Source organism: Phyllostomus discolor, chromosome 1 (assembly GCF_004126475.2).
Source record: "Phyllostomus discolor isolate MPI-MPIP mPhyDis1 chromosome 1, mPhyDis1.pri.v3, whole genome shotgun sequence".
Taxonomy (NCBI): domain Eukaryota; kingdom Metazoa; phylum Chordata; class Mammalia; order Chiroptera; family Phyllostomidae; genus Phyllostomus; species Phyllostomus discolor.
In genome coordinates, this window is record NC_040903.2 from 73,248,882 (window position 1) to 73,268,331 (window position 19,450).

The 19,450-nt window shown below is 43.1% G+C and overlaps 1 protein-coding gene across 13 annotated transcripts in view; it reads left to right on the forward strand.

Annotated features, from left to right (window-relative positions):
• Nucleotides 1-19,450, forward strand: part of CELF2 (CUGBP Elav-like family member 2) — a 501,843-nt gene that overhangs the window by 427,471 nt on the left and 54,922 nt on the right. For 12 of the 13 annotated variants that reach the window (XM_036024602.1, XM_036024612.1, XM_036024607.1 and 9 more), the window contains 4 exons: nucleotides 2,824-2,958; nucleotides 11,183-11,262; nucleotides 15,391-15,549; nucleotides 19,150-19,213. In XM_036024602.1, the coding sequence (XP_035880495.1) occupies nucleotides 2,824-2,958; nucleotides 11,183-11,262; nucleotides 15,391-15,549; nucleotides 19,150-19,213 (438 nt within the window). The remainder of the gene's footprint in view (nucleotides 1-2,823; nucleotides 2,959-11,182; nucleotides 11,263-15,390; nucleotides 15,550-19,149; nucleotides 19,214-19,450) is intronic. The other variant, XM_028507272.2, reaches the window with a different exon arrangement.

Consider the following 19,450-nt stretch of genomic DNA (forward strand, 5'->3'; position numbering starts at 1 on the left):
GTCCTGCTGCCCGTGTCAGTCAGCTCCTGCCCTCTCCCCGCTGCCGGTTCTAAACCCTGCCACGTCCTCTCCCGTGTAAAGAGTCTGGCGTCCTCGTGGTCGTCCTGGTGTCGGAGAGCACAGACACCCATCAGAAGGGATGCTGCCTTTCTGGGGCATCCCATGTTTCTGGCACTTAGGTCATCGTTGTGCCAATGCTGCCCTTGACTTCTGCACTTTTACTAGTTCTTAAGAGACCTTTGGTAGTTCACTGACTCTTCAGGGAGAAAAAAGATCTTAAATTTAAAAATTTTTATCGATATATAAGGAGCCAGGTCCTCAGTGGCCTCCCCTCTAGGAATAATCCCATGGCCCCATTGCCCATGCGTCCTTACTACCTTTCAACACAGACCCTCAGTCTTGGACCACCTGTCACCTTCCTGACACATCAAGCCCCTCTCTATAGGTGAAGCAAGTAATCGTGCTGGTTGTGCTCAGGCCAGGCTGCTTTCCTGCATCTGCCACAGAGACGGTCCTTATGTATTCCTGATTCCGGACCTGCCCAGTTAGGAAGTTGTTCCCTTGTTCCACTGCCAGTCTGTCTAGTCCCTGCCCATGCTTCTTCAAGGCCGGCCTAACTTCCACATCTTCCATCAAGCCTTTCCCAAAAGCTGTGGGACACTTTCATAGTTGGCAAGTACTGTGGAATCGTGGTTGGGACCCATGTTCCTTGGAGCCCTGAAGTTTCTCTGCATTGTCTCAGCAGCAGCCCCAGTGTGGAGAGAGGCTGAGTGGAAGGATTCTGGGCTCTGGCATGCCCCGCCCCCACACACTTCAGTGTGTGGGACATCTCTCTGCAGTATTTAAGAAGGAGAGAAAGGAAATGAGAAAAAAGAATAAGAGTTTAAACCTTCATTTTATAGATGACAAGACAGGGCCACAGAGGTCAGGTCATACTCTAAGGTCACACGTCAGCTGGATGGCTGTGCTGGAACCAGGGCCTGAGTTTCCTAATCCCCACTTTGCCCCCTCCTGGAAGCCTCGTCTGCACCCCCTGCACTTGCAGGAAATGCAGTAGAGTGAAAAGAAGCCCAGGAGGCAGTATGGTCCAGGTTTGGGCACCTCCTTGCTGAATGACCCTGCGCAAGCCCCTTCTCTCTGCTAGGCCTCAGGATCGCTTTTCGAGGTGGGCAAAACATCTCTCAATCTCCTACTTCTGGTCTGGGGTTCCGTGATAGGAGCATTTAGCTATCTCACTAAGGCCCCTCAGAACTGTGCTGTCCAGTATAGTAGCCATATGTGGCTATTAAAATTTAAATTAGTTAATATTAAATTGCATTAAAATCTGGTGCCTCAGTCACAGTAGCCATTTTTTAAGTGCTCGGTAGCCACACATGGCTTCAGCTGCTGCATGGACAACAGTGGAACTTCCCCATCCTGCCGAGCTGTTGGAAAAGCACCTCATTGGAGCAAACGCCTGTGCTGCCTCACTGCTTCACAAGTAGATCTTCTGCCCCGCCTCCTAGAGGGCAGAGAACGCATGGTGTGACATACGTACCAAAAGCAACTGGGCCTAGAAAGTCTAGAATGCAGTCTTGTGGGTTAAAGGAAAAGGAGACACTTTCTAGCAAAAGAATGAGAGAAACAGAAATACAAGCAACTAAATAGTAATGACAAGATGATAAAGCGTAAATAGAAAGAGGTTTCTACAGGGGTGCATGGCAGAACCTTTCACTAAGCCAGGATGATCTAAGGTGCTGCTGTAGCTGGCTGTCCTCTTTAATTCTAATAATGGATTGAATGGAACATGGGGAATAAGCAAGACTTCTCCCTGAGGGTTTCTATGTCAGTCTCTTGCTCTCTCCTTTAAAAAAAAAAAAGACTCCCAACACTGTCCTGAACTCTGCTGTAATGGTGCCTTCCAAGCTAAATGTAGGCCAGCGCCCCTGAGCACAAGCATGTAGATTTTGAGGAAAGTCTCCCTGGTCATCTGAGGTAAACTTTCCCTTATCTTTACCCCCAGCAGTTTCCAAGGTTAGAATTTGCACATTGCTGTCTTGACATCCAAAGTGAATTTCTGTTCAAGAGTCCTGCATCCAAGTGGGAAGAATAGTATTGTCCCTTCTTGTTCTTTCCTTGGTATGGGGCTATCCTGATGTAATTCTCAAGTAGCTACAGCCCCATTCTCTTCATGAGGGTCGCCTTCCTCTTTCACTGTAACATATAGACCACGTGTGCCATCCTGGTCAGGGCCGCAGAGCCCATGCTGAAGACAGGTTGTTTACTTGGTTTCTAGAGAAATGGGCATCTCTCATCTCCTCCTCCCTGGATCTGTGGGGAGATGCTATGTGAAATCTGAGAAGGCTGCTTCCATCCCTCAAACGCTTTGTGGGAAGTTTTGTTTACTGTTCCATTATATCTGCTCCTTTTGTTTTTCCTCTCCTGACCTTTTTCTTTCCCTGTCACTGAAGTTAACATCTACACACACACAACAAAATCTGTCTGCAGAAATATCTCTGTGGAATGGCAGTGTTTAGTGACTACATGGAACTTGAACATTTTAGTAAACACATTACCCATTAGTTTCCAAATGGGAGGAAAGAATTTCTTGGTGTTCTGTGTCCTATGAAGCTATTTCATTAGTAAGAACCAGCTCACAGAGAGTGAAGTGTTCCGGAAGGGCAAGGTGGGAGCGTGTGGAGGCGCCTGGAGGGCTAGGGTCAGCCTCGGGGCCCGCGCTCGGTGTCACGTGATGGGCACCTGGTTTGATGTGGTCACGAAGCATTGACTACCGGGAAAAAGATGGACAGTGGCCTTTGCTCATGCATTATTTTTATCTCCTAGCTGTGGAAGACAGAAAATTGTTCATAGGAATGGTTTCGAAGAAATGTAACGAGAATGATATCAGGGTGATGTTTTCTCCATTTGGCCAGATAGAAGAGTGCCGGATCCTCCGGGGACCCGACGGGCTGAGTCGAGGTGAGTGCGCTGTCACTAAAGTCTCTTTCCCGAAGTGCTAATTGGAGCTCTGTGTCATAGTCAAGGTAGATGTAGCCACCACACGCAGCTAGGGGTGACCCTGTGATACATTCCATGTGATAAAGTTATCCAAGCTGAACTTTCCACCATAGCTGAAATGATCACCTTTTATTTGTCAAGTGGGGAAGGTCTTCGTGCCAGCATACCAGCCCAGGCTATCACTGTTAGATGGGAAGCCAGTGGGCTGCCCTGTTGTTCCACATCCCTTTGCAATCTCAAATCAAAGTAGATACTGGAGAGTGAAGGGAAGATGTGGGAGAGGAGCAGAATACTTGTTTTCATTTTAGTTGCTGGCTTTCTGGCTGTGCCTGAAAGAAATACGAAGGACATGGGCCTCTTGACAATGCTGTAAACCAAGGAAAAACACCCATGTTTCCATGTAGGGCAGAGCAGACATGGACTAGGAATAACTGGGCCATTCTTGGGGCATCCGGGTCTTATTTTCAGACCTCCTGGGGTCTTGAACACAGGGAGTTCTTTTAGTGACAGAGAAATGATCTCATCCAGAAGAAGATTGCAGGCTCCTCTTTGCCACCGTGGTAGAAGCAAAGGCTGGGCTCCAAGCACTGATGAAAGCCAGTTTTCGCCAGCAGTTCTACAAAGTAGTTGGAAATACCTGTTCTGTTTCCCTGTTTGCCATCCCCTGTGACAATGCCACACCCCCCTTTTTTAAACCACTTGTGAGGGCTGCCATCTGACTGCAGATTCCTGCCCAGCCCAGGGAGGCCCAACTGAAAGCAAGTGTGTAGAATGTAGTTTTCAGTTTCTTCTGAGAAATCCGTGTTCTTGCAACATGAAAAGGATTTTATCCCATTAATGTAGTTATCAGCGCATGTTCTGTGGGGTTAATTAGAAACGTCTCCTCATTCCCAGTCTCCGGTTCTGGGACAGCCCTTCCGCCCCAAACCACACGTGGAAAGAAGTTGGGCATTAAGTACAAAGCACTAATTTTCACCTGTCTCCCTAATTTCACTTAAAGTCAGCACCATGTGCGGAAGAACATTTGTTCTTTTGACTTTTAGACATAAGCTTCGTGATGTCAGCTGCAGGGTTGCAAGCACAGAGAACAAAAGTGTTCCGCCCACATCCACCTCCAGTTGCCCAAATGGAGGGAGTCTAGAGGAGAACTGGAAGGAGGTGGATCAGCTTTGAGTGCACCATCCCTATATTTTCTTCTGCAGGTGGTTCAAAAAAAAAAAGAAGAAAAGAGCGGAGGAGGCACGGAGCTCACAGTTTGTGCATTCTCTAACAGTTCTGAACCCTTGTTACGTAACCCTCACTGAAGAGATGGGGTTCTCCAAAAACTGAGCAAGATACGATGTTGAGGGAGATCCCTAAACAGCAGACCCCATGCCTCCACCTACCCTGTAGCATGCCACTTGTGCTATTACCAGTGTCACCCAACATAGTGCATCATGCTGGTGACCCTCACAACCTCTGGCTCCTGCACAGCCTCCCAGCAGGAGGACACTGGATTTCCATCCTAGTCCCTCTGTTCCATCCTAGCAAATTCACACCATGAGAGCTCTAGTCATATTGGATCATATAGTTCTTCTGCAGCTATGACAGACATGTGCCCACTTAGGCAGACAGACCAGGACAGAGAATACCAAGGGAAAAGTCAGGATGGCTGAACAAAGGATAAAATATGTAGGAAACACACAGTAATATTTTTCCAAAGCCTTCCTGCTGCCAATTCCATAATTAGAGCCACCATTCTTTCCTGTTACTGTTCTCAGCCACTCTTCTGTGTTTTCATTGTATTTTTTCATGTGCCAAGGCTCATGGCACTCAGAACAGCAAGGCAGGCCCTAAATTTACTCCTAGTGAAATTTATAGTGGTTTGGGGGTTGAAGACCCCCATGTCCCGTCCCAGAACTTTTCCTGACATGAATGTTACTGTAGTCATTTCATCTTCTTATGTCTCTCCCTCAGTTTCCCCATTTGTAAATGGTGGTAGCCGAAACATCTGTCCTGCGTACCTCAATGCATCATTGGTTAGCGATGTGGGAGACTTGTACAAGCATACCATCCATGTGGTGTACTGGAGGCCTTGACCGTGGGTTAGGAAGGCATGAATTCTGTTGTCCCTTTGCCAGGCTGGGTCTGTTTATGCAGCGACCCTCCCTGTCACATCTGTCCAGTGGGGACAGTAATGCATGGCATTGGTGCCTGCAGTGTCTCAAACTCCTTGAGCAGATGTGAGTTATTTCTGCAGATGAGATTTTAAAGCAACCCCAACTTGCATAGAAAAGAGCAGGATACAAGACTTGACGAGAGAATTTGGCCAGTGTGATCAGCTATTTGGTCCATGAATTGACCGGCCCTAGACAGAAGCAGCTGGTTCCTGAAACAAGTTAGGGAAGACCCTCATCACTATTTTATGCAAATGCTGGCTCAATGTAGAGAGCAGAAGCTTCCTCCCTACCCTCTTATTTTTTTTTTAACAGAAAAGTAATTTCTGGTGAACTGATGAGATTCCCTATGGCAAAAAAGAAAATACTAATTTATAACCATTTGTTCTGAAATACAAAGACAGACAGTGGTGGGTTTTTCAATGAGCAGAACCCAGGGACTCCTGGGTACAGGGTACTGCTCCTGAATCACTGTATTTGTTAAAGGAAAAATTCTCTTTTATGCTACTATTTTGCTTCCATTAAAGAATTGTGCTCTTCAATAAAATATTAATAAGTGTCTCCTATTAGTGGCACCACAGATAAAGGGCACTCAGCACTTCTGGTCTCAGTGCCTGTTGCTGGCTCAGCTGTTTCAAAAATAAATAAAAATTAAGTGAAATGAAAGCCTGGCTGCTCTGAAAATTACTGCCTAATAACTAAGCCAGGGTATAAACTAGTCAATAACAAAGTTTTTATTGGGTGGTTCACTTTTCTTTTTTTGCTTTTCAGCTACAAGCATGCTGCTGCTCTCTCACAGGTGTCTAATGTCGTTTCTTCTCTGTCACATCAGTGGTTTCAGTTCCTCCCTGGGAGGTATTGAGCTGATGCTTCTCCAGGCTTGTTGACTCAGTGCCCTTCACTGAGGCAGACTAGTGGGCTTCCAGGACCCACACCTTGGTACCTATCAAGCCGTACTATACTTTCTGTGAGAATCACTGTCTGTAAAAAAGGCATGACCTACCTGTTGGCAAGAAAGATTATTTTAAGAGTCCCATCATTACTCACCCACACCCAGATCTGTGTCATGTTCCAGGATGGGCTCTCCACCCCCACACTCAGGAAACTGTCACGACTGCACACACACAGCACCTAGCACCTGCCAAGCACATTGCAGCCACTCAGCAAGTAGCAGGACTCTGCCTCACGTCACGCCACATGCCCACTATCTATCTAAACATGCATTTCCCCTTTGGGGGCAGTAACCTGTTCTGCCATCTTTTCTAATTTGAAAGATTTGGTTTGAGATGCTTTCAAGCACAGTCGTAATACTCAGCTCCTCCTGCAATGGCAGATCGACCTCGCAGGCCTGCTGCATGAGCCTTCACCGAGAAAGCAAGCAGCGTGTTGGGAGCCCACACGTGGCGAGTCAAAGGAGATGTAGGCTCTCGGAATCAAAGCTTGAGGCTCTGAGGCAGTGCATTTATGTGACAGTGTTACCTTAGCATGCTGATTTCCTAAAATACACCTTTGTTCTCACCCATAACCTCTCAGTCAGAAGGGACTATTTGGGCACAGTTTACAAGGTTTTCCGTACCATGGCAACTGAATATTTGTAACTCAAAGACAATGATGGAATTTATTTCATGTTTCTTTCACAAAAACTGTAGTCAAATCTCCACTACCATTTAAGGTAACTTTCTCTTGTTTAAGAATATTCCAGCTGTGTTTATGGTATTCCAGCATTCTCCTGCCAAAACCCTTGACAAATGAATTGGCAATATTTTCAAGGATGTTGGCGAGCATAGACTGGATTCAGCCATCATATCCTCATTTGTTTTTGTTATATCTGATCAGGATGTTAGGATAGGGGTTTGGACTCATGAAACGTGTGCACAGTGAAGGACTCAGTTTTGGTCAGAACATTTTAGTCTTGCCTGCATAATACCTTAACATTCAGAAACGTAGGAACTCTAATCAGATGCCCCCTAGATTGTTAACTATACCTTGTAATCTTGCTCTGGACACAATCTTCCATTCTCATCTCAGGGATGAGATTGTGCCAACTATTAAGTCCTAGTCCACCCTCAACTTTGGGTGCCATAAGTGAATGATCTCTCCATGCCAGCTTAAAATAAATGGACCAACATTGGGAGTGGTTGATCAGAGTATTAATTGTGGTGCTCCATTATCACTATGCTGAAGACATGTGTTTAATAACCCCTGCCACTGCTCAGAAAGATGCAGTGAGGAAAATTGGCTGCATTATGATCTTTCCTTGGCAGAATGAGAATTTATAAACAAGTTCTGCATAGGTTGAAATCTCCTTCATGCTACACACGTTATTTTAAATTACACTTTTTTCTGTTGAAATACAGCAGGCTGCTGTGCCTTTTTCAGAAAAGTAGCACAAAAGAGGCCCGGGCATTGTACATGCTTTCTGAAGTGCCTGTATTTTTTTGTGTGCACAGAGCAAGAATTCATCTAGTTCTCTAAAAATCCTCTTGCAGCCCAGAGAAAAGGTAGAACACCTGAGTTAAGCTATCCTTTCAATTGCGATGACAAGTGTAATAGATGTGTTCCAAAATCTTCTCTGTGACAGGGCCCCGTGCTTTCCCTAGATCCTGTCTGTAGGAGGAAATTACTTTGAGAAACCTTTCCCCAGTCAATCATTTATCTGTTTTAGCAGCAAGAAGGCAACCTCGCCGAAATAAAAGGAATTAAACTCCTTTCATTTCTATTAGCAATCTCTCACTTTCTGAAAATGGAGACAATAAATAATTGCAAGGTTGTCCACATTTACAGATGAAAATTTTTCTCCTCTTTTTTTTTTCTATTATGTTTTTGGAGGCCTTAAGATGGTAATATATAGACTATCTTATCAAACCCATCTGCCCCCTGCAAAAATGTAGCTTCATTGTTAGGGTACATGTATCTTTTCTCCCAAATCTACTTTCTCTTGTGTTTTGGTCAGTAGCCTGAGAATTGGCTGCTGAGACAGCACACATAACAGGCTAGAAAAGTTAAGGAGAAGACCTTTCAAGATCGGGGCGGTTGTCCTGTCAAGACCCTGTGACCCCCACTGCACCCAGTTCGTTTTTAGTAGAAAAGGGGATAATTATGACCTAAGTTATTTCTGTCCACAGACAGGCATCTGGTCAGCTTGCAGAAGGAGCCAGCAGCCAATCTTGGTGGCAGGAGCTCCTGTGGATGAAAAGCCACACTTTTGAGGTCTAACCCCAAAATAGCCACTACAGCATTTTCAGCGATGTTGAAAGAAAATTGAAATCAAACCATAGCACTACCATGACCTGTTGTTTTAGAGAAATTACACAGGTTAAAAAGCCACCAATCCATGAAACATTCGGTTCTGAAGTTGCTTAACTTCATCCAGAGAAGCATAGAGAGCGAAGGTTTTCAACATGCACTCTCACTTCACAAATGACACAGTAATTTTCTCTCCTGAGTAACCGAGCACAGCGCACAGTACAGAACTTGACAGAGCCACAGAGGAGACGACTTTTCCCTTACTGTACTACTGCCAGTAGGATAAAAAGGTTAGAGAAGTCATGAGGTCTGGCAGATCATTTATTTTTGGCTGGGATGAGGATCATATAATTAGAAGTGTCAGTGGATTTTAATTGCAGGTTTCATACCCGAAAGGGCAATGGGTTGAGTTTATAGAGGTATAATTTCATTGTTTTATTGCTAATACTCTTCTTTTTAGACCTGTTAATTACTATATACCTCTCTCTAAGTCATTTACAAAAGTCCCGCTTGTTCCGCAATTGTGGTTAAATGCGTAAACTGTGCCTTATTGATTGTTGTTGACATTTTGTTTTTTAATGCCTTCCGAACCTCCATTTGGAAGCTGTCAGTTTGGCACATGTTCCTGGATAATAAGAGCAAATGAAGTGAATGAAACAGTTCTTTTGACTATGAAAAGCAGTCAGTCCTGGCTTCACGTGGTTTCAAATATATCTCCATTAGATCATTTGCTTTTGCTGCCATTGTGCTCTCAAGATAAGAAATGGGACAAGAAAAATCTCTTGGTGTTATTTCCTCTTTCAGTAACATCTGTGATGATGACAATGTTTTCAAAGAGATATTCCTTTGAAATGGATGGTAAATCTGGGACACCGTCATTTCACCATAGAGCCGAGTATGGAAGCCGGTAGAGGTCCTGTCACCTGTTTCACTCTCTCTTACACACATCATCTAGGTGCCTTAGCGTGGGTCACCAAATTGCTTTTATTGATGCAAAACCTGCAGCCAGTGTCTTTAAGTAAAAGCTTCACCAGCTGCTCTGACATCAGAGAACTCTGCCCAGCTAAGCATTCCTGGTGAGCTATACTTCAGGCCTCAGAAGGCCAGCTTTACTGGGAGGTAAACACAAAATCAATCACCCATGCACTGAGAGTTCTGTGTGTTAAAAATTGCAGCATAATGCCAAAAAATGCATTGACTTATTTTATGACTGGATGTTGTTGTGCTTTTGGGTTAATGGGCAGGCATTGTTGTTTGGTTAAAAGGTGCTAGTACAGTATTGACTTGATAATCTCACCAGGTACGCATGTAGAGCAAAAGAAGGAAATAGGGTTTAGGGCTCACAAATGGATTTATGCAAACCAGACCATCCACTGGTTGTTTAGACGGGGAACATTCTGTCAGGTGTCCTGGCAACAAAGGCAACCATCTCACCGTGTCGATGCCAGAACCCCACTCTCTTGCCTTCACTCTGAGATGACAACAGGCTTTTCAGCCTCTGTATTTAGATCTGCTTCATTTGGAAATCTTTTAAGTAGTAATAATAATAATGTTTTGAGTAAATTGAGTGGAACACTAAATTATTCTCTGATACCTAAGTTCAAACTGTGCAAGGCTAAACAAGCTGAAAATCAATGCACTTTTAAAGTCATTAGAGATCCTAAGTGAAATAAGCCTGCGTTGCTTCAGCTCAGCTTTTAGTGTGCTATGGTTTTATTATAAAAATCAGCCTGAATCTGCATTAATTTCACAGTCTTTTTCTCTAAGAAGCTCAAGGGTGCATGATGAATAAAATGTGAATTTCAAAAGGCGGTGTTTTTACTAGTGAAAAGGGCAGTGAGCTGTGTAGCTGCAGCAGTGACCTGCACAGTGCCCAGTGTGGCTACGAGGTTCAGGGACAGGCACTGGAGAGTCTAGTTATTTTTCAGGAAAAGAAAAAAATAGCCATGGACTGTGCCATAAGTCTCACAGGAGACATTCGGAGAAGTAATGTACATTGTCTTGTGAATGTTAGATCTTAGGTCAAATTGCTGGTATGTATCAGAAACTCAAAACTTCCAAAAGTCACAAAGATTCCACACAAATAAAAAAAAATCCGTTGCAAATTTAAAATTTTTGCTTTATGTGCAGTGTTGAGTCTTCTCAGAATAATACAGCATTTGCTTTTGTTCATAATTAGTAAGTACTGGTTTGTGCAGGATTTGGTTTATTGGTTTACATTTGAATGTCATCAATGTATATTTATAGACATATACTTTTTTAACTACCCAGAAGAGATTAGATATATTTATTTGCTGACATTTTGAGCTCTTGGAATTTTATGCTCATTTGCCCTTGGAGGATTTTATTATTTGCTGCTTAAAAATCAACGCTAAAATTTGAAATCCAGAGCCCTAATATGTTTATGCCCTAAGTAGAGATAATCAGCCTGGCAGAAAATGTAAAATAACAATTTTTTATTCTAGAAAATGTAAACTAGATCTTGCTAATTTCAAACCCATGGCTAGAAAGAGTACCCAACTTCCTTCTCCTCGTCTCCATTTAAAAAAATAAACTAATCAATCAGCAGATCTTTCTACTTTGGTCAGATTAGCAAGTCAGCACTGTGAGTAAAAAGCAAAATACTATACAACCAAAGGGAGAAGTTGTTTATTTTTATGTACTACTGAGAACAGTGTCGTCCTGTGGCAGTTCTCGTAGACCGTGTTGGTTTAACAAGCGTCCAACCCTTTTGTCTTGTTGTTTTTTGTCTTTCCTGCTCCCTGTCCCCTTGTTTCCCACAGGCTGTGCGTTTGTCACATTTTCTACAAGGGCAATGGCACAGAATGCAATCAAAGCCATGCACCAGTCTCAGACCATGGAGGTACTGTATCATCTGCCCTTTCTTTGTTTTCTTTGTGCAAATGATGGGGATGGTAACGCAGTTCTCTCCTGTGTGCATCGTTCACATGACAATCACAGATTTAAACTCACCATCTTCCTCCATTCATTCATACTCATTCTCTCTCCTCCCTTCCTCCCTCCCTGCCTCTCTCTCTCCCCCCCTCTCTCTCCCTCTCTCTCCCTTCTTCCCCCTCCCTCCCTCCTCTCTCTCAATCTTTCTCCTAATGACTTGAAATGGATTTAGGAAAGCCTTCCACCTGCTCTCTATTATTTCTTGAGCCTTTTATTACGGTGGCCAAGGGTCTGCCATGTAAGGTCATGATGCAGTTCAAGCCAAGTAATATTTTGTACCTAAAGGGTCACATCCACTCCTCAGCCCAGGGTTAGTACGGATTAAATATGGGCAATCCCCACTCCAAATTGCAATTTGCCCTGTGCTCACGGGGTTCTTTTTGCTTTTTAATGTGGGATCAAGTTTTCTTTAGTCAAACAGAATTGTGTTTTTGCGTTAAGAATGTTGGAGAAATTAACTATTTCTCCCACTTCGTTTAAAAAGTGACAATACTCTTGGATGAGAATGCCTTGAAAAATTAGATTTGTCTCCTTACTGAAAAAATGAACAATAACCCAGAAACATAAAGGCTCAAATTTGGTCTCCTAATGAGACATAGCGGATTTAAGGGAAGATAAATACGTTGGCATGGGTGTTCACCCACCAATGTAAGATAGATGGCTCTATACTTTTAGTCTGTGATTTGGGTCATGGCCTTTCAGAATTTTGCACAAAAGCATTCCAAGAGTGATATGCTGTTACTTATTCTGTACTGTCTGGTAGAATCATTTGGGAGTGCATGTGCTGCTGTATTATGTACACTGTATCTTTGTGTATGGGTGATCTTTTCCACAGGTGGCCTTGTGGCTTTATCTGAAGTTATATTTTTCATCTTTGGGGAAAAAATATTTTCAATTTTATTTAATCTGCAAAAATTTCTTTATTGACTGAGCTTCTTTTTTGGCCTCCATTTTTTTGGGGGGTTATTTTTTATTTGTTTGTTTTGTTTGTTTTTTGCAATGCTGCATCTCCCAAAGCATGCTGGGAGCTAAATGCTCATTATGCGTCATGTTTTGTGGGCACCTTTTTTATGGTGAGCCAAAAGGTGGGTGGGAAGGGGGGAATGAGTGTGCATGGCCTTGTCACTAAGTGTTTATTGTACTTTTCTGAGTTTTGATATCAGCATTGCAAAGCCTATTGTCTTTTTCGAACTTCATTTTGACTTTGATATTCCTAACATATCTTATATAATCGCTGTGTTTTCCTTTCAGTGCAATGCATTTTTAAGATACTCCCACCCCCCTACCTGAAGGCAAGCTCAGGTGAAAATCCGGCCATAATAGGAGATAATTAGCAGGATCTGCAGTACCTAGGAAGCCAGTCTTGTACAACATGCAGTCACTTGTGTGACAGTTTTTGCTCCCCCTTTCTCTTAACTTGGGCTGTTCCATTACTGTGGATCAGTCTGATTTCCAGCTCCATTTCAGTTTGGAGATTAAAACAGGTGCTGTTAGGAAAAAGAAAGTCTTTACCTGTATTTATTATCTTCCATGTATGTGTTTCATCATTAATTATTTTTACTTTCCATAATTGAGTGATTTGTACCTGAATTGGTCTCATCTTAGATAATTTTTTAGTCTAAATTCTTTCAGCTCTGTTAGAGACATTGCCACTCCAGCCTCTGCACTCAGTGCCCCCTCTCCACCAGCCAAGCCACAGAATGCTAGTGCGGGGCTGGGTTCCCCTGTTAGCACAGAGGGGGAGCTGGAGGACAGAAAGCAGACGGGGTGTGAACCTGACCCTAGGAACGGTAGGCTCTCAGAGTGGAAAGGTTCTGCTGTACAGGATGGGGTGTACTGATTCTTAAGTTTTTGATCCTTTGTTATTAATACCTACTATAAAAATCAAATTTGGTGCACATGTTTGAAATCTGGACATCCATGCTTAAAGAATGGGGCCCTCAGACACTTAAATGTCTTGTTTAATTAAAAAATATTGACATTCGAATGGAAAATGATACATTATGCAATTGCATTATAGTGGTACAACTGAAGTATGTTTTGTTTTGTTTTGTTTTTTTTAACGAATTACATTATTTTCAGGACTCTGGCTCACATCTTTAATCAAGATGTATTATCTAAGAGATTTGAATTGAAAATGATGTAAATGTCAAAGTTTAAAAAACACATTTTCTAAAATAATTAATTTATAATATTGTACCTTTTATTTTTCTACTTTCTTCCAATCTATTCTTATCCCATTTTTCCGTTTCATGGTTTAAACAAGTACTATTTGAGCTATAATATTGGCCTGATTTTCTGCTTTTATATCATCTTTTCATATTTAAGGAAGAAGAAAAACAACAGTAAATGTACTGTTAGGAGGAGATGCTATCATTTGTTATGGAACAGTTTGGTACAGCCATAATAACCCTTTTCCATGCAAAATCCTTTCTCTATATAATTTTCCTCTTCAGAGTATTTTGCCCCCTTTAAGGAATGAAGTGCTGAAATATGGAGCAGATGAAGAAAAATGAAGCATAGCTTTTTTAAAAAATGGTGGAAATACCACTTTTGTGCAATTTTCTGACATTTAACATTCTGCACTGTGACTCTGACTACCAGAGCTGAAGACCAACACGCTGGGAATTCAACAAAGTCACCTCATTCTTTCACATATTTTGGTAACAACAGACATGACAGCCTCACATCTTCATAGCTGCCTCCCCAGTAACTACCCAAGGTGATAAAGAAATGCAAGTTTGTTTTCTAGGAGAAAGAAACGTGACCCAAAGGGAAGAGAACGGAAAAGCTCATTTAAATAGGAATATAAAATTTCTGAGAGGAGTGAGAGAGGTCTATTATCATGCTGAGTTTCAATAAAAATTTTTTTAAATCACTTGGGTAGAATTACTTCTTTTTACCTCAGCAAAATTTTAACAGCTTTAATTGTGATGAAAAGTGAAGGCAAGCTACGCTGAAGAAGGAGAAGAGATGGGGAGGGAGGAAGAACTGTTTCTGCGGAGTGTTTACCCAGTGCCGCAGTCTGAAAGGTGCTTCCTTCCACAAGGAGGCCTCTACAGGCCTTGAGGAGTTGGGCCCTTCTTTTCCCTAATGATTTCATGTGTCAAACATGAGTTCGCCCTATTATATAACCCTTGGCCATTCCTCACCGCCCCTACTCATTTCCTTTTGAAGGAAATGAAACCTGGAAGAAGCACCTAGAAGGCTGAGATTTGTTAGAAAAAGAAGTCAAGTAGACTCCTCCCTCTACCATTAATGCTATGTCTCCTTTGATTAAACTATGCATTTCTTTTTGTTTTGAGGGTTGTTGGTTTGGTTTTTTTTTTGGTTCATAGTAGTTCTGGGACTGTGGATAATGTAGATATGATATGGAAGGAAGAGAGATCGTTCTGAAAACATGGGAACAATTACATTGGTCATTGCCTATGTTCTGTGAATATCTCCTTCATTCATCTGTGTTTCTAAAAACAAATCCACTTCTCCTGATTATGTTGCTGAATCAATATGATCCCCACAGTTCCAATTTAAAAATACATAACTGAAAATTGGAGAGAGTGAAAAAACAAATGAATGAGAGATGTTTTTATTCCCATCACAACTCCCGCCCTCAAGCTTGTCCCCTGTTCACATGTGGAAAGAGGCAGACACACAAAACAGGCCCATCATACGGGTAAACTATGAAGCTTAGTTAAAGAACACTGATGAGGTCTCTTGTCTCTGAGGAGGTCCTCGGAAGGTTGAAGGAAGACACATGAAGAAGGAAGGAAGGAGAGGCAGTATAATAAAGAGAACAAGAAAACAAATGGCTCCACCGACCACCAGATCCCCAAAGAAACCAATGACAGTATCTGGAAATTTCTGTTGATGGTACAATTCAGAGAAGAAGAAGGAATATCAAACCATTTTAAAACCATTCCTGACCCTTCCGTGTTGCTCCAAGATAGTTCAGAAAGCTAGATCCAGTGCTGAGTTTCATGAGCGGATTCGACCAGGCTGTAACTCCCTCTTCACTTTCCGCTGTGTCTGACCACAGGGCTGCTCTTCACCTATCGTGGTGAAGTTCGCTGACACTCAGAAGGACAAAGAGCAAAGACGCCTCCAACAGCAGCTCGCACAGCAGATGCAACAGCTCAACACTGCCACCTGGGGGAACCTGACAGGTCTGGGAGGACTCACCCCGCAGTACCTGGCGGTAAGTGCTGCAGGCTGGTCAGTGCCAGTCCCCAGGAGACAGGGGAGCATACCCACTGCAACTCTTACAACCTACTTGTCCCCCAAGTATGCCAAAGAATTCATTTAGGGGGCACTTTGAGTCTCAGGAAATTACTGAAATCAGCACTGATGCGCAGTGTTTTTTTCAAGCTAAGTGGTTTAGCATAGGACATGACTAATTTAATTCCTGCCTGATATAGGCTAAGCAGAGTCCCACAAGGCTAAATTTCTCAACAGGTGGTTATTTAAGGATGCTGAGGCAGTGTGGTCGGAGGGCTCACTGCCTCGGAGGTCAGTCTGTTCCACGTCAGGACCTCAGATGAAATCCGCATGGAACTCGCCCTCAGTGATCCCGGATCTTCCCGTGAAACTGTCAACTAGATGAAATATTTCTTACTTTATCTATTTGATACCAAAAATTTAGATCTGATTTCAGGCCAGATAGACCCAGTTCTTTCAGTCATCCCTCACATTTCATTGTCTCTAAACTTTTTGGTTTCTTGATTTTTCCTGGAGCCACCTATTATATTTCACTCTGTCACTGTCTTTATTAACATACAGTCGCCTGAATTTAAGACAATTCCCCCCTGTAAGACCTCAGCAGCACTGAGCAGTGGCCCTAGCTCAGACTCAAAAACCTCTCAGTGTAGCTTGAGAGTGGCATTTGCAGTAACTGTGTCACATGCTACACTGAAGGCAGCCAGTACGCCTTCAAGTTTTTATTTATCTTTCCTTGCACTCCTGCCAAACCATGCTGCTGTACCCCGTTTCCTATTTGAAACCTAAATGCTGGATTCCATGTTTGTCAGTATAATTTCATGTGGTGCAATGGGGCCCTCTTCCCAGCCTCTGCCGGAGCATGTGTGTGTGTGTGTTTGTGTGTCTGTGTCCCAACGCTCTCTCTCCCGGGACTGTATTATCTACTAGACTTATTTTGTCACAGAACCTGTTGTGTTCTGCAAAATAGTCCTCCCTGTGGTTTTGAGAAGTCAGCCCACTCACCTGTACCAGTGAGAAAAGGGAGACTCAGAAAGGTTCCCTCGCTGGGCCTGAAGTCACACGGCGGGCGGCCCAGCGGGACGCAGCCCTCTGTGTGTCCTCTCCGTGTGGCCAGGCTGCCTCTCGGAGAACAGACACGTCTCCTGTTCCTTCTTTGCCTACTGGGGCCCGGCATGTAATAGCCACTCGACACACACCTGACTACTAATAAATGAGGAGTGTGCTATTCCTGTCTTCACCTGAGCCCTTACTAAAACCATTGACCACAGGTCCGTCACTTTCACACCCTTTCTCCATCTGACCCACAAAGACACTGGGGGGGGGGGGGGGGGGGGGGGGTGCCAGTGTCTTGCTAAAAGTCTGTGTATGCGCTGCCACGTCTTTTTCTTGGTCTATCAGTCTAGAAATTATGTGGAAAAAAATGAGTGTAACTTAATTTATTTTTCACAAACTGGTGCTTTTCAGATGTTCACAGACCATGTTTAATCGTGCATATAAGAATTTTTATCAGAGATTGAAGTCAAGCTCACCTTTCTTTTTCATGGCTTCTGAGAATCCCGCTTCCCGCTCCCCTGTTTCCCAGAGCCGAGACCCACGAGCCTGGCCCTGGTCCACGGCATGTATCCCGTGCCCCACAGCGTACCGGGATCTCTGGCCATGTTTCTGTGGTCGCCAATGCAAAAGATTTCTGTATTCTGAAAGAAAATAAGTCTCATCTTCTCTCACAAAACACATTTCTATACACGCTTTACTGTGTTTTCTCCTACTTTGAATTGAAGGTCCACATCTGTGGGGGACCCGGGCCTTTCAGGCGCCCCCTGCCTGTGTGCACGGCGGGTCCTGACTGTGGCTCACCAGAGAGCAGAGTGCGGTGGGAACAACCCTCAGTGATGGTTTAATGACACTCCGGTCTGCTTACCTCAGCAAGTTTTAATTCCTCAAAATATCTTCAAAGCTTATTTACTGTTACTTTAATTTTTAAAAATATCTAATAGGAGGAGGGAATAAGGGGTCACAATCACAAAAGAATGGGAAACCCAAGTAATCAAATCAAAATAAGGGATTTTTCATCAGAATGGGTAATCTCCGGCTCCTCCCTCTTGCTCCCTCTTCCCCTGTGTGTATGCGTGTGTGTCTTTTTCTCTCTCTCTCTGTGATGTCTAGGTAACATACAGGTGTGGGCAAAAGTACATTAAATTACCAACCATCGTTACCTAAAAGATAAATCATAAGTAAGGATACCAAAATAATAAGAAAAATAACACAAATAAATACAATAATTAAATAACAATACAAGAATAAACTCTGTGTCGTGTACTGTAAGCCGACTTTTGCCCACCCCTGTATTCCAGCATTTGGGGGGAGGATGAACATCAGAGATGTTTTTCCGTGACTGTTCGTGTTAATCCCCTAACATCACTGTCACCGAGCCTTTGGTGTAATTAGCCACTGACGCTCCACTCTGCTTGGCACCTTCAAGACAATTGATACATCCCTGTTTTTGAGTCATGTTTATCATGGAGAATTTTTTCTTAGTAAACTGAAGAGCCCTTCACTCGCCCAGAGGAATGGTGGTCCTCTACATTGTGTTTTGCAGAGCTCCACATAAATTCTGAAAGCTCTTTTCAAAATAATGAATTCGTCTTTGCCTCCAAAGCACATAGCTGTTTTCAGTAATAAATTTGGAGTGAATCTATGCTTGTTGGTGTTTATGTACATTTGAGTGGAGGAGGTAACTATATGCTTGTTTCTGTGTACAAACTCTGTATTGATCAACCTTGATAGAAAGAAGATAATAAATCAAGTCAAACACTTACCTGAATGTTAACCTATAATTCAAGCCAATGGGGCAAATATGGGAGCATTTTAGGTCAGTAACCACCTGCCTTTACCGTGTGGCAGCCACTGTGGTTCTATGTGGAGGAAAATGTGTTTTTGAAATCTCTAGGGAGAAATGCAGACACCTTTTCACAGATATGTTAATTTTAAAAAAGATGCTGATATATTTATAATGCATAGTACAGCATCACACCACGTACTTCTAAGTTTTGACAAAGAGTATGTTTCCCTCTGCCAGTGAAGACCATCTTAAAATGGGTGAGCACCGTCTCGGTCATGTTCATGGCTGCAAATAGATACACTGATATCCGTATTTATCCTGGTTTCTCTGTTGGCCCCTCTAATCCAGGATGAAGGAAACAGCTATGAAAGGAAGTAGAAGAGACGGACCTCAACTGACAGAGATGAGTTACAGTAACTACCAGACGGCAGGGAGATAGCATTAGTCATGCCATGTTGGCTTCAATAGACGTAACACCTGGTTGTTAAAAAGAGTGAATTGATTAAATGTTTTAAGGCAGCAGTGTTATTGGGTTTCCACGATGTCTGTGTTCCGTAATAGAGATTAGACATTATTGTGGATTTACAGCCCTAACTCTGGGAACCTTCAGTCCATTAAGAGACAGCAGCAGCCAGATCTACAAATGTAAAGGAAACAAGACGTGTCCCCAGTTTAATTTGGAGGTTACTTTGCCCCCCTCTCCACATTGTGCTGACAGCACACTTTTCCCTTCCTTTGCAGCTTCTGCAGCAGGCCACCTCCTCCAGCAACCTGGGTGCATTCAGTGGCATTCAGCAAATGGCTGGTAAGTCACAAGCCTTGCCTTTCCTTTTGACAGGTGCTGTTGTCTGAATTTGAGGGGGTTCAGAGGGCAAAGAAAAGCAGCAGGAGAAAAAGGGGAACAAAGAGCAATTACTACCACTCTTCCCTTTCTGGTTCAGATGTTAAAATTAGAATAGCTGTTGGGAAGTTGCTCTCCTACCTCTGGCATTACCAACACTTACAACATGGAGGGATGGAGAATTCCTGCATAGTAAACTCA